This window comes from Rhincodon typus, chromosome 49 (genome assembly GCF_021869965.1).
Source record: "Rhincodon typus isolate 14 chromosome 49, sRhiTyp1.1, whole genome shotgun sequence".
Taxonomy (NCBI): domain Eukaryota; kingdom Metazoa; phylum Chordata; class Chondrichthyes; order Orectolobiformes; family Rhincodontidae; genus Rhincodon; species Rhincodon typus.
The window spans coordinates 3,766,645-3,791,584 of record NC_063380.1 but is presented as its reverse complement, the minus strand read 5'-3'; the positions used below and the strand labels follow the sequence as shown (position 1 = coordinate 3,791,584).

The window sequence follows — 24,940 nt, the reverse complement described above, 5'->3', positions numbered from 1 at the left end:
TGGTAGCTGGGGCTTAGAGCGATTCTCCTTCGTAACTCCACAGCTGGCTGGAACGGTGCCAGCTGTGTTACTGAACAGGAGAGACATGGGGTTTTTTCCCCATCTGCGGTCAAGCCATTGTATGTGACTGTGGGGCCTGCTCACATCAGGGTGAGTTAATATGCTGCCCCTGTCTAGGGTTCCTCCGCCAACCCTTTCCAAACCTACAACCTCTACTGCTTTGACAGACAGCAGACGTCCTGGGATACCTCGGTTTCCTTCAAGCATGCTCTGTCCTGATTTTGGAACTGTATCGCTGTGCCCTTGTTGACCACAGTTCATGTTTTTTTTCTCTCTCTTTCTTGCGTTTTCCCCACCACCATCCCTTTCACCCTCTTCCTGCTCGTGTGTTCGTTCTCTCCCTCTCTCTCTCTTACCGTTCTCTCTGTGTGCTCACTACACCCCACTCCCCTGCTTGCTCACTTTTTGTTCTGTCTTTCGCTCTCTTCCCCCCCCCCCCTTCTAATGCCACTCCATCACTTTGTTGCTCTTCCTCCCCCTACTTGTTCTCTCACCCGTCTTCGTTGTGATGTTTCTGTCACTTGCTGTTTTTGTTTCTCTCTCTTCCCCCCCCCCCCCCCCACTCCCCTGCCGCTCGCTTGCTTTCCTGTCTGTTGCTCTCTTCTCTCTTTCCCTCCTCCTCTTGTTTCTCACTTATTTTCTCCCTCTTCCACGCCCCCCCCCCCCACCTTGCTCACTTGTGTTCGTTTTCTCTGTCTCCTCTATCTTCTCTCCGTTCCGCCTGCCCTGTCTGTGTAGGTGGTGCAGTTCAAGCAGCAGTCCCGCCTGGAAGAGAAACGTAAGAAGGCCTTGGACCTGCAGCTCGATTTCATTGTGGGCCAGACCGAGAAGTACTCGGACCTGCTGAGCCAGAGCCTCAACGAGTCCCTGCCAGCCAGCAAGCCCGGCTCGTCCCAGCTCGGCTCCTCCTTGGCTGGCTCAGCGGCTTCCACCCCTCCCATCTCCGGCTCGGCCACCGAGGACGAAGGTGAGTGCGGGGAGGCAGGACGGTGGGGATCGCCTTCTGCATGAAGATGTTGGGGGTTGGAGGCGGCCGTGGCTGACCCAACTTTCCTGTCATCGCCCCCCCCACCACGCCTTCATAACCCTTAACATCTTCATCCACGAACATCTTGCTCATCCTCATATGTTAGTGACACTCCCTCCACTGCTCTCTGTCTGTCTGGTGCAGCGTAGACTTCCATGGACCTGCCCTCCTCGTCACAGTCAGGAGCCCGAGAGCCCTAATTTTGAAAACATAACTCCCTCGTTCTCGATTTCTCCTCCCTCCCCATCCCCAATGAGGGGAGAGCATCCTCTCAGCCTGCACCGTATCAGGACCTTTGCTGTCAGGATAGTCTATGATTCAATGTGATCATCTCTTGTTCTCCTAAACTGCAAGGCCTGTAAGCCCCAATCTGCTTAACCTTTCCCTGAGACTCTCCAGTAAACTCGCTCCCGGTCGTGTGTGCCTCCCAACTTTCTAATGTCTGACCAGACCGTAGTTCCCTGGGTCTGGGACTATTCTGACTACATCTGTACGTGCTTTGATCTAAAGTTTTTGGGAAGATTTGTAGTTCGGGTTGCAGATGAGGTTGTAGACTTGCTCGCTGAGGCAGTGTGTTTGGTTGCAAACGTTTTGTCACCCTGCTAGGTAACAGCGTCTCTGTGCATCCGGTGAAGTGTCGGTGTTCTGTCCCGCTTGTGATTTATATGTCTCGGTTTGCTGGGGTGGTTAGTGTTACTTTTGGTCCAGTTTTTCCAGTGAACTGGACCCGATATACAGTGTGTTTGTTGACGGTGTTCTGCTTGGAATGCCAGGCCTCCAGGAATTCCCTGGCATGCCTCTGTTTGGCTCGTGCTTTTATGGATGTGTTGACCCAGTCGAATTCGTGTCCTCCTTTTGTCAGTGTGTACTAAGACCAGAGAGAATTGGTGGTGGCTAGTCAGTGTTCGTGTATCCGTTTTGTTGCCAGTTTGGCCTATATAATGTTCCTCGCAGTCCTTGCATGGTGTTTTGTATATTACATTAGTTTTATTGGTTGTGTGGGTGTGGGATCCATTTCGTTCGTGAGCAGCTGTCGCAGGGCGGTCGTTGGTTTGTGGGCAGCCTGTACAATTCCTGACCACTGTTCTGTTGGTGGGGGGTGGGTGGTGTTGGGTGGGAGGGTTTGGCGTCTCTTCCTGCAGTATATTTGAGGAGGAATCAAGGTTTCCAGGCATCCAAGGAGAAAGCAAGAGTGTAGTGTCCATGGTGGATCAGGCAGCGAATAGCAGGGCACCTCCCACAGGCCAAACACCCTGCTGTTTTCTTGATCTCCTGAAATTGTACGTTTCAATAAGGTCCTCCTCCTCAGCCCAGGGCACAAACCCAGCTTGTGTGGGGCCTGTGCTCGTGCAGTGTTCCCCTTCACTGCAGGAATCTGTCTGTAGTGCCATGTTCCCCTCCTTTAGCCTGGAGACCGGAAACTGTCTCCCGGAACAGTGTTGCTAACACACTCTCTCCGTGTGATTGTAGCAGGGCTTCTGTGCTTTGAAACCCCACTCCACAGGCAGTAAATGGCCAACTTCCTTGTTTGCTAATCCTTGCTGCGTGCCAACTTCTGCAGCTCATGCACTGGGACTTGCAGATCCTTTTGTTCCGCACTGTACAAAACTGTTGTTTGAGTAGTACGCCACTTTAACTGCTCCTTCCTGCTAAGGTGGCAGTGTTTCCACGCTACATGCCAGTCTCTTGTAATCTCTGTCTCTTTCGCGGTCTCTTTCCCCTCCACTCGCTCAGAGAGTGACCCGAACCTGTTGAAACGCTGGCACCGGTTGCGGCGGGAGCCTGCTCAGCGCAGCTCAGCAGAAACCTCTTTTTTTTTCCCCCCCCCCCTCCTTGCCTCCTGCAGACTTCCAGCCTCACGAGGAGGAAGATGACGAGGAAACAATCGAGGTGGAGGAGAAGCAGGCCGGCAACGATGACGAGACGCGGCGGCGGGAGATCGAGCTGCTGCGGCGGGAGAGCGAACTGCCCCTGGATGAGTTGCTGCGCTCGCTGCCCGCCGGCCTGGCGGAGCAGGAGGGGATTGGCGGGGAGGAAGAAGAGGGTGAGGAGGAGGAGGAGAGCAGCGGCAGCGAGTCCTCGGAAGATCCACCACCCAGGCCCAGGAGGGTGCTCCAAGTGAGTGTACAGCCTGGCCCCACCACCCTGGATTGCGTACTGAGTCTGACTGTTTGTTTGTGTTCAGTGATGAGGCTGTGGGCTTGAATCCTGTGTCGCCGTGTGCTGCAGAAGCTGTAGGCCTTTACTTGGTGCTTCAGCTATTAATGCCACACACAAACACATCAGGGAACCAAATACAGAGTTTTGGTGGCAACTGAATGGTGTCATGGACCAGACCAGATCATCTCCTCCTCTTCCCCCCCCACTTCCAAAAGTATTTTAAGTTAGCCTAGACCTGAAGTCTGTCTTATATTGAAGACATGTTAAGTGTTGTGTTCCAAATGCAATTCGACTGCTCAAACTATTTGATGTTAAGCAAAACGCAATTAATTTGAATACCGTAGTTAAAAATACAATGAAAGAAAGAAGAACTTAGAATAACTGTATTGGAAAACTTAACAGAATAATTCATCCAGTGCTGTTACTAATTAAGTGTTGCAATGTCGCAGCACACCATAAACGTGTCCCTTGGCAAAAAGGCAAATTCAGGAAATAGATTTTCTCTCATGCAATGCCCACAGTAGGAAGACAAGCCCCAGTTTCTTGCTATAACTGAGGGAGGGGGAGAAATGATTCTAACTGCTTCTGTTGAACCTAAAAGGCTAGAAATCCTGGTGTTGGAGAGCTGGCCACACCCAGCCAGGCTGCTTCTATTGTTCCAACTTTTCTTAAAAAAAGAGAAAACCCAAGGTCCCTCAAACTGTTTGCGTTACCACAGACTGTTTGTTTGGTGGTACTTGTTCAATCTATCTCTCTCTGTCAAAAGAAGCCAGGGCAAAATACACCTCTTAAAGCCACAGTGGATTTGTGAACATGATGCAAGGAGGCATGATGAGGACAAAGTCGAATTAGTGGGCAAATGTAGGCAGAATGTGAACAGAAAGGTGGAGTGTGACTTCAGCAGTGGTGTATTGGGAGCTGTCAGTGCACAAGAGGAGCAAAATCAGAAATTGCTGGAGAAACTCAGCAGGTCTGGCTGCTCCTGCAAGGAGAGAGAAAGCAGAGTTAATGTTTTCGGGTCCAGTGACACTTCCTCAGAATTGTTCGGACGAGGGGTTCTCCTGGTCCCAAAATGTTAAATTTACTTTCTCTCTCTCCATGCAGCTGCAGCCAGACCCGCTGAGTTTCTCGAGCAATTTGTTTTGTTCGTGTGTTTTGTTTTTTCGCTTCAAGTTTCCAACACCAGCAGTCCTTTGTTTAGCTTTTGATGTACAAAGGGACCTGACTGTCTGTCTCTACTCGTCGATGAAAATAGACAGGCATTGGCCAGCAAGCAGTGAGGAAGGCAAATAGTATATTGGCATTCAGAAGGAGTGATTTCTCGCTGCACTTGCATAGACCTTGGCTGAAGTACAGCAGATGTTTTATTAAAGGGCACCAATGGGACCAGGAATGTGCCTAATGGTTGAGATATTCAGGCTCATCAAGAGACCCAAGTAGTCAATGTACACAAGGTAACAGAGATGTAATGTAGGGGCTGTACGCTATGTTTACAGCACAGATTACTTAATAATGAAGCTTTGCCCAGTATAAAACTGAAACGTTATACAAAATAAAGTCCTAGAGACGAAATTCCCTGAGGCTTTGCTTGTTGTGGCTGACGACTTCAGCCAGGCCATCCTCCAGAAGGTGCTGCCAAAACAGCAGCAGCACCTCTCCCTGCTTCTGCAAGAGGCCCGAACATCCTTGCTGCGCAACCACCCAGGACGCCTACCGCTCCGTACCCCGTCCACGCTTTGGAAAATCCGGTCCCAGCGCTGTGTCCCTTCCCTCCCCACCCCCGGCTTGCAAGCAGGAGCCGAAGTGGGAGGATCCTTCACCGAAAGTAGTACAGTGTTGGTCTAAGGCAGCGGGAGAGCGTCTATGGGATTGTGTGGAATCGGTGGACTGGACTGTATTCAAGTACTTGGAGGGCAGCCTAGGCAAATCACCCTCAGACTTGGTTAGCAAGCACGTGGAGGACTGTGTTCCAAAGAAATCCGCCCCCCCACCACAAAAAAAAAACCCAGAAACCTTGGATGGACCCAGAAGTCCATCACCTACTGAAGACCAGGTGTGTGATATTCAAGTCGAACGACCCAGACCGATACAGGAAATCCAGATATGACTTCCTCAATGCCACCATCAGATGTGATACGACTACTCGTATCGATTCGTACAAATTCTAGAGAGTCAGGGGACAGAGCTGAGTATGGTGGCCATCACCAAGGAAAAGGTGCTAGTAAAACTGATTTGGCCTGATGGTGGATAAATAACATGGACCAGATGCTCTACACCCCAGAGTTCTAAAGGAGGTAGCTGAAGAGGTAGTGGAAGCGTTAATGGTGATCTTTCAGGGATCGCTAGAGTCCGGGAGGGTCCCAGAGGACTGGAAAATTGCTGACATGACACCCCTGTTTAAAAAGGGAGTAAGGCAAAAGACGGAAAATTACAGGCCGATTAGCCTAACCTCGGTCGTGGGTAAGATTTTGGAGTCCTTTGTAAAGGATGAGTGCTGAATATCTGGAAGTGTATGGTAAAATAGGGCATAGTCAGCATGGTTTCATCAAGGGGAGGTCATGCCAGACAAATCTGCCAGAATTCTTTGAAGAAGTAACAAGCAGGGTAGACCAAAGAGAGCCAATGGATGTTATCTACCCGGACTTCAAGAAGGCCTTTGATAAGGTGCCACACAGGAGGCTGTTGAGTAAGATAAGGGCCCACGGCATTAGAGGCAAGGGGCTAGCATGGATAGAAGATTCTGGCAGAAAGCAGAGAGTGGGATAAAAGGGTCTTTCCCAGGATAGTCAGTGACAGGTGGTGTTCCACAAGGGTGCTGGGATCACAACTTTTCACTTTATACATTAATGATCTAGATGAAGGAACTGAGGGCGTTCTGGCTAAGTTTGCAGACAATAGAAAGGTAGGTGGAGGGACGGGTAGTATTGAGGAGGCGGGGAGGCCTCAGAAGGATTAGGACAGGTTAGGAGAATGGGCAAAGAAGTGGCAGATGGAGTACAACGTGGGAAAGTGTGAGGTCATGCACTTTGGTAAGAAGAATAAAACCATGGACTATTCTCTAAATGGGGAGAAAATTCAGAAATCTGAAGTACAAAGAGTTCTAGTCCAGGATTCTCTCAAGGTAAACTTGCAGGTTGAGTCAGTAGTCAGAAAGGCAAATGCCATGTTGACATTTGTTTTGAGAGGGCTTGAATGTAAAAGCAGGGATGTACAACTGAAGCTATACAAGGCCCTGGTCAGGCCACATTGAGTATTGCGTGCAGTTTTGGGCCCCATATCTCGGGAAGGATGTACTGGCCCTGAAGCGGGCTCAGAGGAGGTTCATGAGAATGGTCCCAGGAATGAGAAACTTAAAATATAAAGAATGTTTGAGGACTCTGGGACTACACTCATTGGAGTTTAGAAGGATGAGGTGGGGATCGAATTGAAACTTACAGAATACTGAATGGCCTGGACAGAGCAGATGCTGGGAAGATGCTTCCATTTGTAGGAGAGACTAGGACCCGAGGGCACAGTCTTAGAGTAAAGGGAAGACCTTTTAGAACGGAGATAAGGAGAAACTTCTTCAGCCAGAGAGCGGTGAATCTGTGGAATTCACTGCCACAGAAGGCTGAGGAGGCCAGGTCACAGAGTAGATTTAAGACTGAGATAGATAGGTTCTTGATTATCAAGGGTTATGGGCAGAAAGCAGGAGAAAGGGGTTGAGGAGCTTATTGGCCATGATTGAATGGCGGAGCAGACTCGGTGGGCCGAACGGCCTAATTTCTGCTCCTGTGTCTTATGGTCTACTCATAGCTGAGTGTGCATCCCCTGGAGAGTGTGCGGCGGGGGAAGAGGAGGTGGGGAGTTGTTCCATACAGAGGAAGAGCCACCCTCTTTCGGGCAGGGCTGTGTGCGTGTGTTGGTTTGGGCAGTGCTGAGGCAACGGGTCTGCATCTGTCTTTTCTCCTTTGCTGAGCAGAACGCGCACCGATTCCCAACGAGGGGCAAACACCGGCGGGGGGAGCCTGAGGACGAGGAGTTCACGGCAGACGAGGATGAAGGTAGGAACCAGCCCCGGGGACGGAGGGGGCCGGTGGGGGAGAGGTGAATCTTAATGTTGTCTGCCCTGTCCATCCACATCCTATAACCCCCTCCTCAGCTAACATTGGGCACGCTGTACACCAGCCAGCTCCTCCTGCATTCCCTATAGCAGGCTGCAGGGACCTCTAGTAGCTGTCTATCGGGGACTGACGTGCTGGTCCCTCTAACTGAGGGCAGTTGTTCCGTCCTCAGACAGCCATCGGTTGTCGTGAGTTTAATCTGGAGGCTGGGGGTTGGCTTGCATATGGAGGAACAAATACCCGGGAGTGACTTACAGACCAGAATCTGACTGTTGGAGGGGGTGGGGATGGGGTTCGGGTTTGGGGTGCGTTTGAGTGGTTTTGCCTGTCGGATTCCCCTACCCTCCGTGACTCTGAACTGTCTGTCTGCAGCTGAGGATGAGGAGGAGACAATTGAGATGGAGGAGGCGCTGGAGGGTGAGGTGGATCACAAAGCAGAGCTTGATGACCTAGCCAAGGAAAGTAAGGCAACAATGGAACTCCCGATATGCGTTTTGACATTGTTTTTACACCTCCCTTTCTCGGTTTTTGTGGGTTGTTTCAATCTTTTTTTTTTCTCTCTCTCTCTCTCTCTCTCTCTCGCTCCTTTTTTTCTCCTTTTCTTTTTTCTCTTCTCTTCTCTTTTCTTTTCTCTTCTGTTTTTTCTCTTTTCTTTCTCTCTCTCTCTCTCTCGCGCAGGTGAGATGCCCGTGGAAGACTTGCTGAAGAAATACAGTGGGGCTTTCTCTGATTCCTTCGAGACACCAGATTCCGACTCCAACGACAGCTCCGACTCGGAGGAAGAGGAGGAGGAAGGTGATGAGACGACGACAGAATATGAGGAGGAGGAAGAAAGCAGCAGCTCAACAGGTGGGGCAACCCACATTGTCTGATCGTCTCAAACTAATCCCACTGCCCCCCTCCCTCCTCTCACAGCCCCATATCAATCCCCAAACTAATCCCACTTCCCTCCCACCACAGCCCCGTATTGATCCCCAAAGTAGTCCAGGGCTGGAAATGGTAACTGTGTTTGTCTGTGTTTCCCTTGTCTTCAGACTCTGAAAACTCAAGTGTCACAGATGAGGAGGATGAGGAGGAAGAGGAGGAGGACAACACTGACGAGGACATTGGGGTGGAGTACCTGATCCAGGGGGAGGACGGAGATGACGAGGGAAACCAGGACCTGGTCCCGGGTGAGGCCAGGGGACCCAAGAAGGAGATCACTGACATTGCGGCCGCTGCAGAGAGCCTGCAGCCCAAAGGCTACACCTTGGCCACCACCCAGGTAACCCGCAAGAGGGGCTGTGCAAGGAGTGGAGAAGGGAGGGTGCACAAGAACGTGCTCTTCACTATCCCCCCTCCCTGCCCATGTCTGTGCCAACCATAATCCCATCTCCCTGTATACAGTCCATCTCCCTGCACTCAACATGCCTCTATTATTTCCTGCTTCTACCACCACCTCTGGCAACATGTTCCAGTCACCTACCGCCCAGTGTCCTTTATTTCAAAAAAAAAGGAAAGACACCTACCTTGCACATCTCCTTTTAAACTTCTCCCCCCCCCCCCCCCCCCTCCTTAAACCTATGCCCTCGAGTATTTGACATTTCCACCTGGGCTGGGGGGTGGGGGGGAACGGGGCAGCGTGTCTCGGGGTGGGGGTGGGAGGTGGCAGCATGTCTCAGGGTGGGGGGGGGGACAGCGTGTCTCGAGTGACGGTGTGTGTTGTGTGCCGCAGGTGAAGACCCCTGTCCCTTCGCTGCTGCGCGGGACCCTGCGTGAGTACCAGCACATAGGGCTGGACTGGCTGGTCACCATGTACGAGAAGAAACTCAACGGGATCCTGGCCGACGAGATGGGCCTCGGCAAAACCATCCAGACCATCGCCCTCCTTGCCCACCTGGCGATAGAGAAATGTGCGTCTGCCTCTTCTCTCCGCGATGGGTGCGAGCGGTTATGTTGAAGGAGTCTCGGGGGAATGGGGGCTGGGTGGGTAAGGGGGGGTGTTGGTGAAATGTGGGTATCCTGCCACAGCTGTGGGATTGGGGATAGGAGCTCGCGCTCTCTTTCTCGCGGTCTGTAGCGACAGAATAGGAGGAACACTGATACAGCAGCACTAATGCATCCAGGCTCCCAGATATGCAACAGGATACTGTGATGCTGACACGTTCCCCAAACGTGCTGCGGCATCCTGCAATGCAGGAGCGTCCGCTGCAGACTGTTTGTTTGTTTTTTTTAAATGCTAATTAACCCTCCATACTGCGGTGCTGACCCATCCCATTCTGTACCTCCGTTGGAATACAGCAGTTTTCGCTGTTGCATCCCACCGCTAATGTGTGCAGGATGCTGCCATGATGTTGTATCCTCCCACCCTGAATATGTGCTGTTCCACCACACTTTTGTGCACTCCCCTCCTGCCTTATCCTTGATTTCTGCTGTCTCTGCTTTTGTAGGCAACTGGGGCCCCCACCTGATCATTGTGCCCACCAGTGTCATGCTCAACTGGGAGATGGAATTCAAACGTTGGTGCCCCTCCTTCAAGATCCTGACCTACTACGGCGCGCAGAAGGAGCGGAAACTCAAACGCCAGGTAGAGCTGCTCATTCGTTTTCCTCCCCCCTCTCCTCCCGTGGTCCATCTTGTCTACGTCCCCCAGTTGTAAGGCGGGGAGGGAGGGGAGTGTAGCAGGCAGCTCACGTGGTTGTTGTTGCAGCAGCAAGGAGACTGTGTGTGTGAGAGAAAAAGTTGTTGGGACCGCGCTCCCGGTAATGCGAGGGCTTTGGAGAGGGCGTGGGAAGGATTCCTGGGAACGGATCCTGCAATTGGACATGGAGTGGCCGGAGGCACTGGGGTTGCTCCCCATTTGAGGGAGAGAAGGCCGGGGGATGTGGGGGAGCTGACTGAGGTTTAGGGAAATGGCGGTGGGGTCTGGGCAGCGTGGAGTCAGTCCCATTTGCTTGTTGGAGTGGGGGGGTGGGGTTCAGTTGTGAGGGGGTTGAATTGCTGTCTGTGAAGAGAGAACGTGTAGTGTTGTGGGGAGAAAGCATGAGTCAGATTGACGGTGTTGGCTTCAGAGCGCCCAGCAAGGCTGTTGGTCAGGTGTGTTCTTTCCTCTGGCTGATGAGGGAGCCAGTCTGACTGACTGGTGTGATGCCTCGCGTTGTCGAAGAGTAGCATGTGGTGGTGAGCAGACGGCTTCTTAGGAAGTGGGGTCTGGTTCAGTAGGAGCCTCTGTGCTCGTTTTTTTTAAACTGCATTTTTAAAATTTTTCTGGGATTTCCTGCCCCCCCCCCACAAAACCCCGGTAGGGATGGACCAAGCCAAACGCCTTCCACGTCTGCATCACCTCCTACAAGCTGGTGCTCCAGGATCACCAGGCGTTCCGTCGCAAAAACTGGAAGTACATGATCCTGGATGAGGCCCAGAACATCAAAAACTTCAAGTCACAGCGCTGGCAGTCACTGCTGAACTTCAACAGGTTTGTGTTAGCCCTTGCCCTGTTCCCATATTCACATGTTTCCCCTTCTGTTAATCACCGTGCTGTCCCTGTCCCTGGGAGTGTTTGATGGGGGGGTGGGGACAGTGTAGAGGGAGCTTTACCCTGTCCCTGTCCCTGTCCCTGGGAGTGTTTGATGGTGGGGACAGTGTAGAGGGAGCTTTACCCTGTATCTAACCCTGTCCCTGTCCCTGTCCCTGTCCCTGTCCCTGGGAGTGTTTGATTGGGGGGGAGCTTTACTCCGTAATTAACAAACATACCCAGGAGAGGTGTGGCGCATGTTCAATACGGTAAGAAGCGATGGCTGTCCTTGTTGGTAACTGTGCAAGGAGCAAGCTAACATGGTTCTCACTTACAATGAGTGAACAGGCTAGTGCCGTTCCTCCCCATTTCCTCCTGTTAAACCCTCAGCCGTCCGTTCTGTCCCTCCACCATCCCCCAGGCCTCTCCTCGGTTACCGCTGTACCTGCAGCCCACCATTCACCTTGTCAGTGATGGATTGCTCTCTCTCAACCTCTTTCTCTGTCTTTTCTCTCTCTCTGTCTGTGTCTCTCTCTCTCTCTCTCTCGGACAGCCAGCATCGTCTCCTGTTGACAGGGACCCCGTTACAGAACAGCCTGATGGAGCTCTGGTCCCTCATGCACTTCCTGATGCCGCACGTCTTCCAGTCACATCGGGAGTTCAAGGAGTGGTTCTCCAACCCGCTGACAGGCATGATCGAGGGCAGCCAGGAGTACAACGAGAACCTCGTCAAACGGCTGCACAAGGTAGACACTGCTGAGCTCCCTCTGTACGGGCCGAACTCTCTCCCTCTCTCTCCACCCCCACCCCAACTGGTGAGCTGGCTACCCCTCGTCTGCAGTTGCCCTCCAGCGTTTGCCCCCGTGGCCGGGATCCTGACTCTGCATGGCCTCTGAAGGAGGAGCAATGACATTCGGGTGAAGCTCGCAAGGGTGGAATCGGAGGGTTACAGATAGGCAGCGGTGTAGGGACTGGGGATAGGGAGGAAGACATGGTCATGGAGTGATTTGAAAATCTGGATGCATAGTTTTTTTTTAATATACAATTGGGGTGTCCCTAGTCTCGGAATGGGTCTGTGAGTGCAGGAAATGCTTAAGGAAGAGTCTGCTCGCTGGCTATAGTGCACGCACACGATTCAGGATCCCTGCTTTATTGGGTGGGGTGAATTCTGGCTCTATAGAGAGCAGCTGTGAACCAGGATCTACAGATTCCCAACGCATGAGAAAACTGGGATTTGGGATCTGTAGGTGCCCACTATACGTAGAGAAGACAGGGATTCGGGAATCTATAAATTCGCAATAAATGGGGAGAAGAGTAGGGGTTGAGGGTCTGTGGATGTCTACCGTACAATTTATGGTGGGTGGGGAGGTTGGAATTCTGGATCTATAGATCCCTACAGCATGGAGAACTGCTGAGAGTCAGGATCTATAGGTCCCCACTATGAAGCATGGGATCTGTAGATCCCTAGTATATGGGGTGTCGGTGAACAATGGGATTTGGGATCTGCAGAGACGTGGAGATCCACTGAGAATCAGGATCAGTAGATCCCGCTGCGTGAGAAGTGCAGTCCGGGATGCGTGGATCCCTTTCCCTGGGAAATCTAGTTGGTTGGGGGGTGGGGTAGTGAATCTAGAGATCTGAGCAGGATAGATTTTCAGGGTGTGTCAGTCTGTGCGGCTGGTCTGCTCAGCTCCAGCTGCTGGCGGTGGTTTTTATTTTGACCCAGTTGCTTTCCGCACTCCCCACCCTAGGTCCTCCGACCGTTCCTCCTTCGCAGGATCAAACTGGACGTGGAAAAACAGATGCCAAAGAAATACGAGCATGTGGTGCAGTGTCGCCTCTCCAAACGCCAGCGCTACCTGTATGATGACTTCATGTCGCAGGCTTCGTAAGTGACAGCCCAGCCGCTAACGTTTTGGGGGTGGGGGGAACATGTGACTTAGTGTGTGTATCTAACACCGTGCTGTCCCTGGGAGTGTTTGGAGGGGGACAGTGTAGAGGGAGCTTTACTCTGTACCTAACCCCGTGCTGTCCCTGTTCCTGGGGGTGTTTGGGGGTGGGGGCGGCGGGGAGCAGTGTAGAGGGAGCTTTACTCTGTATCTAACCCCGTGCTGCCCCTGTCCCTGGGAGTACGTGTGGATCTTGTACAGGAGCTTGGCAGTGACACTGCACATTGAGCTGTCTGTACCCTGTGGGAATCCTGTCAGCTCGGTATTGATGGTTAGGTTTTTGACAGTGTAGAAATTTGCTTGCGGGGAGGTCCCTCCGAAACCAAGAGATGAAAAGCAGGAATGCTCGAATGCACTGGAGCTCTCCTTTGGGAAAGGGAGGGCTGAGCATCTCGATGGCAGTGACAGAGTGAGGTTCAATCGGGCAGACTTAGGAATGATACTTTACCCTGTGTGGGTGAGACGGGGTCCAGGAGCAGGAGCTAGACTTGTGACTGGGAAGCGCAGAGGGATCATATTCTCTCCCACCCACTCGCTCAGTCACTAGTGACAGCATGGGGATGTAGAGGGTGCGGTTAATTGGCTCACAGCAAATAAGACAAGGTGCCCAGAAGGGAGTTCTGCCAGGTTGAGATGAAAGCAAAGGGAGGCACTAATGTGGTCAGAGAGTCAGCAGACGATGAGCAAAGTAACTTCCTCCTACTCTCTTGGGGGTCATGTCAACCTTGTATGAGTGTGGGCATGTGCGCGCACGCTCTCTCTCGCCCATGTGTGTGCGTGTGCAGGGATGGCTGAGGCGTATGGTGTAGAAATATCGGAAGGGAGGAAGCTGGATAAACACGTGGGGACTGGCGCAGAGGGAAGGAATGTGAGTCTCAGCCAGAGGGTGGAGTCCGATTCTGAGCGGTCAGGGCCTTGGGCTGGATGCTGGAGGAGAGTTGGATCATGAGTGAGGCCTGTGGGAACCTTGGCATTTGTTGCAAAAGGGGGACAGAGGTATAAGAGTGGATAAGTGTTGCTGCAGACCTTCTGCGGCGCTGGTGCAGCTATACCCGGAGTCCAGTGTGCAGTTCAAGTCTCCTCACTTGCGGAGGGATAGACTCGCAGTGGAGGCAGGTCAGAGAACGTTCCCTTGGTTAACTGGGGGGAAAAACCCCCCCCCCCCCCCCCCATTACGAGGAAATGGGGGGTGGCGCAGTGGCTCAGTGGTTAGCGCAGTTGCCTCACAGCGCCATGGACCCGTGTGATTCCAGCTTTACGTCTGCACGTTCTCACTGTCGGAGTGCTCCAGTTTCGTCCTGCAGTCCAAAGATGTGTGGGTTAGGGTGGACTGGCCGTGGGAAATTGTCCCGTAGTGCCCAGGGATGTGCAAGTTTGGGTGGATTGTCCGTGCTAAATTGTGCCCAGCATCCAGGGCCGTGCAGGTTAGGTAAACTCGCCGTAGGAAATGCAGGGTTGTGGTGGATCTGGGTTTGGGTGGGATGGTCATCAGAGAGTAGGTGCAGATGTGATGTGCTGAATGGCCCCATTCCTCACTGTAGGGATTCTGTGTGAAAAGTTGGGCTGATACCCACTGGGGTCTGGAAGATTGAGGGGGTAATGTTGCTGAATCGGGTAGGGTACTAAAGGTGGGAAAATGGGGGGAGCTGAACGCGGTGGATGCCAACACGGTTCCTCCCACCATCTCAAATCTGGATCAAGAGTTCTCCCTCTTTCGGCAAACTGTGGAAGTATTAGATTCATACGGCATGGAAACAGACCCTTCGGCCCATCCAGTCCATGCCGACCATAATCCCAAACTAAATGACTCCCACCTGCCTGCTCCTGGCCCATATCCTTCCAAACCCTTTCCTATTTGTGTACTTATTCAAATGTCTTTTAAACGTTGTAAGTGTACCCACACCCACCACTTCCTCTGGAAGTTCATTCCCCACACGAACCACTGTTTTTGAAAAGGACATGAGGCTTAACTTTTTGTTTAAAATTTTCTCCGCCCACCTTAAAAGGTATGCCTCCTAGTTTTAAACTCCCCCACGCTAAGGAAAAGACCCTCGTCGTTAACTCTATCAATAACCCTTGTTATTTTATAAACCTCTACAAGGTCACCCTCTCGACCTCCTACACTCCAGGGAAGAAAGTCCCAGCCTCTCCTTTATAACTCTCACCTTCCATTCACGGCAACATCCTGGTGAATCTCTCCTGAACCCTTTCCAGTTTAATAATATCCTCCCTACAACAGGGCGTCCCGTACCTGGACACGGCACTCCAGCTTCGGCCTTAGCAATGTCCTGGTTTGTTTCTCTCTCCTAGGTTTGTGAGATAATTTGGAAAAAGTGTGGGGCAGGGCGATCCTTTTTTTTTAAGAAAATTGCGACGTACAATGCATTGCTTGAGGGCAGGGAAGCCACTTTTGTTAGTCCCCTTGGGAGCAGGTATTGGCAGCAGGATCTGTGGGCTGTTGGGGAGGACGGCAGGTTTAATTGGGAATCCCAGGGTGGATGAGCGATTTGAACCCTGACTTTTTCTCTCCCTCCTCTCACTCTCTTCTTCCTTCTCACTCCTTCTCTTTCGCTCCCTCCTCCAGTACCAAGGAAACGCTGGAGACTGGCCACTTCATGAGTGTCATTAACATCCTGATGCAGCTGCGGAAGGTGTGTAACCATCCAAACCTCTTTGACCCCCGGCCCATCCACTCCCCCTTCATCACCCAGGGCATCTGCTACACCACCGCCTCCTGCGTCGAGCGGGCCTTGGAGTACGAGCCCTTCAAGGTAAGGCCCGACAGCTGGCGGGTACGGGGTGGGTCTGGGTGCTCTTCACGGGTTCGGTGCGCACACGACGGGCCGAAAGGCCTTCACGTCCCGGGGAGTCCGTGCAAGGTTGGCCCTGTACCCGCTGGGGTTCGGGAAGGATGAGAGGGTGATGTCCCTGAGGCGATTGGTAGGGTGGGGGTGCGCAATGAGGCCTTGTCTGGGGGAGGGAGCATGCTCACGAAGGAGGATGGCACCCTCTGTTACACTGGGAGGGGCTGGAGTTGGGGAGGAGCCTAGCGATGGGGGTCGGGGAGGCTGGCGGGGGGTACGCAAATGAGAATTTGGAAAGGGTGGTTGGACTGGAGTGAGGCAGTGGGCAGTAGGGATTGCTGTGTGAAATGACTGATTTTATAACGCCTGTGTCTGCGTGTCCAGGCGAACTGGCCGGGGTGGGGGTTACGAGACCACGTGCAGCTGTCAGATTGTGGTGTGGACAGTTAAGATGGAACAGAGATCCTAATGGTGCCTCTTTCTTTTGTTCCCCCCACCCCGCTGCCTCCAACAACCGGAAACAAATCAGCAGGTGGATCTTAGCATCTTCGACCTGATCAACATAGAGGGTCGGCTGTCCCGCTACGAGTCTGAGGTCTTCCTGCCCAAGCACAAAGTCACCAAGAAACTGATAGAGGAGATTGCTGAAGCTCCCGATCCTCCTCCGCGCCCCAAACCCGTCCGCATGAAGGTCAACAGGTGAGTGCCCTCAAGCGGTCTTTGGCTGCCGTGTGTGACTCACCCACCTCGCTTGCTCGCTCTGTGCGTGTCGGCCTGTCTCACATCTCTGTCTCCCTGCAGGATGCTGCAGCCCAATCAGAAACCCGATGGCAGGACGGTGTTGCTGGTGAACAGTCCCCGGCCCCCAGCCCCGGGGGTGCAGCCTGCCCTGCAGCGGCCTTCAGGAGGAGGGGTGGCAGAGCTGCTCCACACTGTCCAGGGAGGGACAGCCTCACTCCAGACAGTGGTCAGCCCGGTCAGCCAGACTGTCATCCCCTCGCAGGGTGAGTTTTTAGGGGAGGGTGGCCTGGATCCTGAGTGTCGGCGAGGACTGGGTACAGTCACGGGTCAGTGTGACCGAGGTTCACGCTGCATTAGCTTGTTCTGTGGCCCAGAGTGAAAACAATAGAAACATGTTTATTCTCAATCTCTTTACCCTCTTATTTCCTGCCCAAATATCTGTACAGTGACTGGTGTCTCTCAGCTCTCTCTCTTTTTCTCTCCTCTTCTCTCTCTCTCTCTCCCTCTCTCTCTTCTTTCTCCCGTCCGTCCGTCCGTCCTTCCTTTCTTTCTCTCCCTCTCCCTCGCCCCCGCTCCCTCTGAGAGATGTGTACACTAACGGGTGGCTGCAAGTCACGGTTGAGTGAAGAAGTGTTGTAGTGAATATGGAACAGTCATATAGGCTTGGGCTAGAGCATCTGTCCCTCTCACCGGTCTCTAACCTGTGTGTGTTTTTTTTTATTTGTCTTGCCCGCAGGTTTGTCGACGACTCCTCTGAGCCTGCCGCTGGGCACTGCCGGACCCCCCCGGACCATCCTGGCACATGCCCGGCCCTCAACACCCTCCCCTCATCTCACCCTGCCCGTCAACGCGGCCCGGCCCTTCCCGCTGTCAGCGCTGAGGGTGACCCCCACCGTCCAGCAGCAGCCGGGGACAGCGGGATACGCTGTGCAGGCGGCGGCCTCCATCCCGGCACACCCTCCCCCACCTCCCCCTCCCCCACCCCCTCCGCCTCCCCCTCCCCCTCCTGCTGCCCCTCTCCCCTCCCCGCCTGTGGGTCTGCCCCAGCGCTTCGTCCTGTCCCCAGATGTACAGGCCCGGCTGCCCAGTAAGTGATCTCTCAAACTCCGGTGTTTTGTTATTGGGGGAGAGGGGTGGGGGTGCGAACACGGACGCCTGGCTCTCACTGCTCCCCACCTCCCCCTACCCTGCCAGGGAAAGGGTGTGATGTGCCGTTGTGTTGGAAATGCAGGGTCAGAGGGGAACATGGGGGATAGGGTGAAGGTGCTGGAGAGGGGAGACTGCACGGAGCAAAGAACATGGGGGGAGTTTGGGGGGGGGGGGGGGAAGCGTGCTGCTGCTGCGGTGCGGGGTGGGGTTGGAGGGACCTCCTGGCCCACGCACTGACCATGTGTCTCTGTCTGTCTGTCTGTCTCTCTCTCTCTGTACAGCGGGTGAGGTAGTGAGTATTGGTCAGCTGGCATCTCTGACTAACCGGCAGTCTGGCCACCCAGTCAGTCCGGGCAGCAAACCCGTTACCTTCCAGATCCAAGGCAACAAGCTGACGCTGGCAGGGGCTCAGGTCCGACAAGTGGCGGTGGGGCAGCCCCGGCAACTGCAAGGTGAGGTGGTGCTCGTCTCCCCCTCCTCCTCCTCCGCCCCCCCCCCCCCGGTTTAATTTTTTAATTTATGCCCGTCTGACGTTCACTGCTACTTGCTCTACTCATCACCTCCTTATTTCTCTCCACCCCCCCCCACCACAGGCAACATGGTTCACCTGGTGTCAACGGGTGGTCATCACATCATCGGACAGCCTGCCCAGCTTGCACTGATGCAGGCCATGGCACAGCAAAACGCCCACCCAACGATGGGAATCCAGACACCGCTGCAGACGGTCACCGGGGCACAGTCCACCATCTCCACGGCCGCCACTTCGCCTGGTCTAGCCGTGCCAGTAGCTGCTGCACAGGGTATGATGCTGCCAGCCGCCCCCTTTTCCTGATAGCGCGCGCGCTCCCCCACTCTTTTACCCCCTCTCTCCCGGGGCCCCCCCCCCCCCCCCCGCTTTCTGTCCTGTTCTTCCCCCCCACCCTTCTCGTGGCCTCCCCCCGCTTACTTTCTGTCCTGTTCTTCCCCCACCCTTCTCGCAGCCTCCCCCGCTTTGCTTTCTGTCCAGTTGTCCCCCACCCTTCTCATGGCCTCACCTTGCTTTCTGTCTTTTCCCCACCTCCCCCAGCTTTTCTCGTGGCCTCCCCCACTTGCTTTTCTGTACCCCGCTGTCTCACGCGGCCTCCCCTGCTTGCTTTCTCTCCCTCCCTCTCACACTGCCTCACCTTTCTCACTTTCTCTCCCTCTGAGGTGGGGAGGGAACGATCTGTTGTGAAGGTAGATTGGGACGGGGTGCCTGTTTGTGTGGGAGTGGGTACAACACATGGAGGGAGGGATCTGGCGCATCAGTGGAGGTTTGGGATCAGATGGGAGAGATCTGGGGTATGGAGCCCTGCGGTGGGGAGGAAGTCGAGTGAACTGGGACTTGTGGGGGTTTTGAGGTGGGCGGGGGAAATCAGGGCAGGAAGGCGTGGGGAGGGAGGGATCTGCGCATTACGGTGTTGGGAGGGTTTGAGGGTGTGTAAGAGGTGGGTGGGGAGGGTTATGGGGCATGATGATGTTCGTTGTGGTGAGGGGTTGCAGGGATGTGTAGGAGCCAGGGTATTGAGGTGGGGAGGTAGGTCCCGGGGGGGGGGGGGAAAAGGGTGAACTGATTGACTTCGCTTGATTTGACTTTGCCAGGGTCAAACGTGTCTCGAGACCTCTCTGACCTCTCTTTTTCACAGTCCCTGCCTCAGTAGTGACCACCTCCAGTGTGGTGAAGATTGTAGTCCGCCAGGCACCCAAGGAAGGCTTCCCGCTGGCCGTGCACTCGCCACGGCCCCTTGCCGTCTCTGCCGCCCGCTTCCCAGCCACCGTGGTGACCCCAGGCCGCGTCCAGTTGCCTGTTGGGGCGCTGACCCTCAGCACGGCCGCGCCCCGCCCGGTCCTGAGGGTACTTCACACACCAGCTGTCAACACTGAGCCAGGTAACAGCGCTCTGCTGCCGTCTTCGTGCTGTCGCGCCCATTTCGCTCTCACGGGAATGCTCCCAACAGGCCAGAGCTGTGCACAGGTAGGGGGGAGGAGTAGGCATTGCCGAAACCCCGGGTGTAATGCACTGGAAATCGAGCACTACTGTTCCCGTAATCCTTATAAAAACAGGGAACTTCCACCCAAATTCATTGAATTGCGTGTTTCTACTTGGTAATTTAGTTCGAGGTTGAAGAATATGCTCACCTGGGCAATGAGAGACCCAATCTTATTGTAATCCAACCTTCTGCAAGTGAGTTGAATATCTCTCCATTTATAACTGTGCAACTTTAAGCTTAACCCTTTTCAGAATCACAAGCACAGGGCTCTCTTCTGGATCCATTCTTCCTTTTTTTCGTTTCTCATCGATTTAAGAACTGTTTGGAGGAGAGTGTAGAAAGCACGGGTTAGTAAGTTTGCGGATGGCGCGCAGATCGGAGATACAGTGGACAGCGAGGAATGTTACCTACAGTCACAAAGAGAGCGTGATCAATTGGGTCAACGGGCTGAGGAGTGGCAGGAGGAGTTTTAATTTGGATAAATACAAAAGGTGTTGCAAAACAGACAAGGGCAGGACTTATAGAATTAAAAGTAGGGCCTTGGGTGGTGTTGCAGAACAGAGACCCGGGGTTCAGGGACTTGATTTTAAGTTTGCATCACACACAGACTGTGGTAAAGAAGGCGTTTAGCACGCTTTGCCTTCATTGCTCAGAGCGTTTTGAATGTAGGAGTAGGGATGTCATGTTGAGGTTGTACAGGATGTCATAACTTGTTCACGCAGAGAGTGGTTTGTGTGTGGAATGAACTTCCTGAGGGAGTGGTGGATATGGGTACAGTTACAGCATGTAAAAGATGCTTGGATAAGTACATGAATGGGAAATGTTTGGAAGGTTACGAGCCAAGCGCAGGTGGGTGGGATTAGTTTAGTTTGGGATTGTTGGACCGAAGGCTGCGTTTCTGTGCTGTATGACTGTAACGCTATTGTGAATGTTGAGTACGTGGGGAAACACAGTTCAATAGCACCTGTTCAGACCACAGATACTGGGTCATTTCGATTCTGTTTCTGTGGTTTCCTTCCTGTCGGTAGGCGCTGTGGGCTTGGGTGGCGGGGGGGGCGGGGTACAGGGACCCTGTAGTTCAGCATCTGCCTTCCCGGTGCGTCTGCAAGTGGTTTTTTTTTCCCTATTTTCCCTTTCAACAAGGGATTTACACACACGGCAGCTGATGGAACATAGACACGGAAGGCTAGTGAGCAACTTGGGATTTTCTTTGTCTCCAACACGTGCAGGGAAGGGGAGTTGAGGGGGTGGTGGGGGTTCTGATTTGTGTGTGTGTGTGTGTGTGTGAGAGAGAGAGAGAGACAGGCACTTCACCGAGGAACAGGCTGTTACTCTGATGAGCCGCCCCAAAACCAGTGCCAATGGGAAGACTATCGCTGAGTAGCATTTCCCCTGAGCGCTTGCTGAGGCGGTGCTGGGTCCCCAGACCGGCCGACCGCCCACAATCCATGTCGCCCCACCCACCCTGGCCCCCCCTCTCTCACGGGTCGCCCTCGCTCCATGTTCCATTCGCCCCTACGAGAGTCGGGGGGCGGTGCTGTTCGATGTGTAACATTTCTCTGTGTGTCTCTCCCTGCCATCCAGCTGCTCCCACCGTGACCCGGTTGGTAGTGACCGGCCCCAACGTGGCAGAGAAGGAGGACTCTGAGCTGCCGACGTTACGGCCGGTGATCGCGCGCCCGGCCGCTGCCCCTGCTCCAGCCCCCGTCGAGCCAGTCACCTCATCTACCTCATTGGCTGCCCTCCGGCCCAGGCGGCACCAGGCACCTCCCACCAAGTCTCCCTTCAAACTGGTAAGTGCCGTGCGGTCGGAGCGCGCTCGTGGATGCGAGGGGAGCCTCCCCCCACCCCCACCAGGTCTGACTCGGCCCCTCTGTGCGGTTGTAGGAAGCCCTGGAACAGAAGCGGCGGCAACATCGCCAGGAGCGGTTGGAGCGGATCGTCACGGTGAACGAGCGCCGGTGCGCGGCCTCCCCTGTCTATGGCAGTGAGCTGCTGCGGCTCTGCGCCTTCGTCGAGAGGGCCAGGGCGGTGGGGGTGGACAGCCCGCCCGAGGGCACGGGCTGGCGAGGCCTGGGCTATGCCCACTGCCTGGCTGCCCAGGTCAGCAGGGAGGCCCGACAGCCCGAGGCCTACTGGAGGAGCACGCGGGCGCTGGACGGAGCCGTACATAACCCTGAGGAGCGGATCGAGGAACTGGCGGACATCATTGACAGGTGGGTGCCGGACTGTCTCTGTCTGTGTTCTGGGGGACAGTGTAGAGGGAGCTTTACTCTGTACCTAACCCCGTGCTGTCCCTGTCCCTGGGAGTGTTTGCCTGCGGGGGGGTCAGTGTAGAGGGAGCTTTATACTCTGTACCTAACCCCATGCTGTCCCTATCCCTGTCCCTGGGAGTGTTTGATGGGAGAACAGTGTAGAGGGTGCTTTACTCTGTACCTAACCCCGTGCTGTCCCTGCCCCTGGGAGTGGGGGGACAGTGTAGAGGGAGTTTGTTTTGGTGTGAGGGTGGAGGCAGCTTTACAACGTACACGACCTGATTGCACCAGTTGGTTTATGGTTTTCTTTTTTATTTTTAATCCCTCGTTGCCAGGTTTATCTTTGTTATACCTCCTGTGGAGGCCCCAGCTGTCCAAATGCACATGTCTCACCCTCACCCATCCTCCCTGCACCAGCAGTTCCTGCTGGCTGATGCACTACACCGGGAGCTCTCGCCCAGGACCACCCGGCTCCATCGCACCATCTGTAACATGAGGACCCAGTTCCCGGATCTCCGGCTTATCCAGTATGACTGCGGTGAGTGGGCGTAGGGGGGAGGCGGGAGGGACGTGGGCTGTTGCCGCTCCACTTTGGAAGTGAGCTCCCTGTTTGAGGAGGAGGTGGGAGGTGATTGAACCATACCCTGCTGTTTCCTACCTGCGCAGAGCAGTGTCCCACCCAGTCATCAAACCTGTCTGTCAGGCCATCAGACCTGGGGACGTTCCCGAGCATTTCACAATATTCGGCACCGTTTTCACCCCCCACACCTACCTTGACATTGAATGGTGTTGCCATCACTGAACCCCCCCCCCCCCCCCCCCCCCCCCATACCAACATCCTGGGGGTCCCCCATTGAGCAGAAACTGTCCCGGCACCCCCAGCCCCACATCAATCCTGTGGCTACAGGGAGCGGGCCAGAGGCTGGGAATCCTGCAGCGAGTAACTCCCGTCCTCACTGCCACCCTCCCCAAAGCCTGTCCCACCATCCACAAGGGGGGAGGGGAATACTCCCCACTTGCCCCTGGATGGGGGGGGCAGCTCCGGCAATTGGGAAGGTCCGCACACTGTCCCAGGGACAAAGCAGCACCCCCCACCCCAAAACCCCTGATCAAGACGCCGAACCCCGACCACCTTCCTCCTCCACGTACGCACAATGGCAGCAGTGTGTCCCGTTGACAACCTGTTTTCAACTACCACCCGCCCACCTCCGGGTCACAAGCCTTACGCCCGCATTCACCTGCGCCACTTCCTTCGCTTTTGCCTCCGAACGCAGGCAAGCTGCAAGTCCTGGATGCCCTGCTACGCCAGCTGAAGGTGGGCGGCCATCGGGTGTTGCTGTTCACGCAGATGACCCGGATGCTGGACATTCTTGAGCAGTTCCTCAACTTCCACGGACACATCTACCTGCGGCTGGATGGCAGCACGAAGGTGGAGCAGCGTCAGGTAAAAGGGCGTGGGTGTGCGTGTGCGCGGGGAGGGGAGGGGGGGATTGGCGCTGCTGGGGAGGGGGGAGAACGTGTCTGACGCACTCTTGAGCTGTGTAAGGTGAAGAATGGCGGTTGGGGGTGGGGGCGGGGGGAGGTGGAGCGCAGCACAGGGCTATGGTGAGCCTTTTCTCTTCACCGCTGCTCAACGCAGCCTTGTCACGTTAGAAAGTGAACGATCCGCGCTGCTCGCGCACGTCGCTTGCTCTCCGGGATCATGCTGTGCACTGTCAGGCAGCAGCTTGCAGCTATCCGCAAGGAGAGCGCCGATGGGACGGGGCCTGTGGCAGGGCTCGGCACGTGGCTGGATGTGTAAATGCTCTGCTGCCTCTCTCTGTCTCCACCCCCCACCCTTCTCAGATCCTGATGGATCGCTTCAATGCCGACAAACGCATCTTTTGCTTCATCCTGTCAACCCGCAGCGGTGGAGTCGGGGTCAATCTCACCGGAGCTGACACCGTGCTGTTCTACGACAGCGACTGGAACCCCACCATGGACGCCCAGGCACAGGATCGCTGTCATCGCATTGGCCAGACCCGAGATGTACACATCTACAGGTAGTGTGTGTGCGTGTGTGCGTGCGTGGTCCAACTACCAGGCTGAGGGACAGGGGAAGTGCACACAAACTGCAACGGGAGCCACCAGCCATCAGTGGGATACTCTGGGAGCTCCTCAGGGTAGTATCCTAGACCCAGATCCCTTCAATTGCTGCATTAGTGACCCCACCCCCAGCAGCCAACATTATAAGGTCAGAGGTGAAGATGTTTCAGCACCATTTGTGATTCTCAGATACTGAAGCAGTCCGTGTTCAAATACGACAAGGTCTGGACGATATCCAGGCTCGGGCTGACAAGGGGCAAGTGACATTAGTGCCACACAAATGCCAGGCAGTGCCCATCTCCAACAAGACAGAATCTAACCATGGCTCCCCTGATGTTCAGTGGCATTGCTGTCGCTGAATCTGGAGCAGTAAACTCGCTCTCGCTCGCTCGTTCTCTCTGTGAGCGGAGCAGGTAGGTGAGGGAGGGGTGTGGAAGGGGCAGCGGGGGTGGGGGAGGAGATGGGATGACGTTGAGTCTCTTGATTTCAGGCAGGCCCCACTCTTGGAAGCTCAGGGTGTGGGTAGGGGTTTTGACGATTTTAAATGCTCGGTCAGATGATGGGGTCCTGATGCTTGTCTGTGTTTCCCCCCCCCCACCCCCCTCCACTCGCAGGCTGATCAGCGACCGGACTGTGGAGGAGAACATCCTGAAGAAAGCCAATCAGAAACGGATGCTGGGGGACCTGGCCATCGAAGGCGGCAACTTCACCACCGCCTTCTTCAAAGAGGTACTGCTGGAGCTGGCCGAGGGGGAGGTGGGACTGTTGGAGGGAGCGTGTCGAGTGGCGGAGCTGTCTGGGCTTCCTCTGCAGCACATCAGTGTGCATTGGGGGAGGTGGGGGTGATAATGAAGGGGGGGGTGGCGTGGGCTGGGCTGGGGGGGGGAGTTTTTGTGTTGTCTTGGGGGGACGTTTTCGCTCCCACCCCTGTGTTTTTTTGTTGTTTTTTTTTTTTTGCAGCAAACGATACGAGAGCTGTTTGACCTTCCGACAGAGGAGCCGAAGAAGGAGCTGGTCCCCCTGACATTACCGGTGCCTGCACCAGCCCCCTCCCAGCCGGAAGAGGAGGATTCCATGTCGGCCAAACAGACTCTCATCCTCGAGC

At 54.6% G+C, this 24,940-nt stretch overlaps 1 protein-coding gene across 1 annotated transcript in view; it reads left to right on the top strand.

Annotated features, from left to right (window-relative positions):
- LOC109924447 (Snf2-related CREBBP activator protein) overlaps window positions 1-24,940 on the top strand; it is a gene marked incomplete at its 3' end in the record, with an annotated part of 37,323 nt that overhangs the window by 8,951 nt on the left and 3,432 nt on the right. The window contains exons 6-30 of the mRNA XM_048620925.1: window positions 799-1,027; window positions 2,934-3,205; window positions 7,209-7,290; window positions 7,723-7,812; window positions 8,029-8,199; window positions 8,385-8,614; window positions 9,065-9,242; window positions 9,780-9,916; window positions 10,635-10,804; window positions 11,397-11,589; window positions 12,595-12,731; window positions 15,377-15,563; window positions 16,126-16,295; window positions 16,398-16,600; window positions 17,074-17,424; window positions 17,768-17,938; window positions 18,080-18,286; window positions 19,151-19,393; window positions 21,080-21,288; window positions 21,383-21,711; window positions 22,086-22,288; window positions 23,025-23,194; window positions 23,596-23,792; window positions 24,450-24,564; window positions 24,796-24,939. Coding sequence (XP_048476882.1) covers window positions 799-1,027; window positions 2,934-3,205; window positions 7,209-7,290; window positions 7,723-7,812; window positions 8,029-8,199; window positions 8,385-8,614; window positions 9,065-9,242; window positions 9,780-9,916; window positions 10,635-10,804; window positions 11,397-11,589; window positions 12,595-12,731; window positions 15,377-15,563; window positions 16,126-16,295; window positions 16,398-16,600; window positions 17,074-17,424; window positions 17,768-17,938; window positions 18,080-18,286; window positions 19,151-19,393; window positions 21,080-21,288; window positions 21,383-21,711; window positions 22,086-22,288; window positions 23,025-23,194; window positions 23,596-23,792; window positions 24,450-24,564; window positions 24,796-24,939 — 4,788 coding nt within the window. The remainder of the gene's footprint in view (window positions 1-798; window positions 1,028-2,933; window positions 3,206-7,208; window positions 7,291-7,722; window positions 7,813-8,028; window positions 8,200-8,384; window positions 8,615-9,064; window positions 9,243-9,779; window positions 9,917-10,634; window positions 10,805-11,396; window positions 11,590-12,594; window positions 12,732-15,376; window positions 15,564-16,125; window positions 16,296-16,397; window positions 16,601-17,073; window positions 17,425-17,767; window positions 17,939-18,079; window positions 18,287-19,150; window positions 19,394-21,079; window positions 21,289-21,382; window positions 21,712-22,085; window positions 22,289-23,024; window positions 23,195-23,595; window positions 23,793-24,449; window positions 24,565-24,795; window position 24,940) is intronic.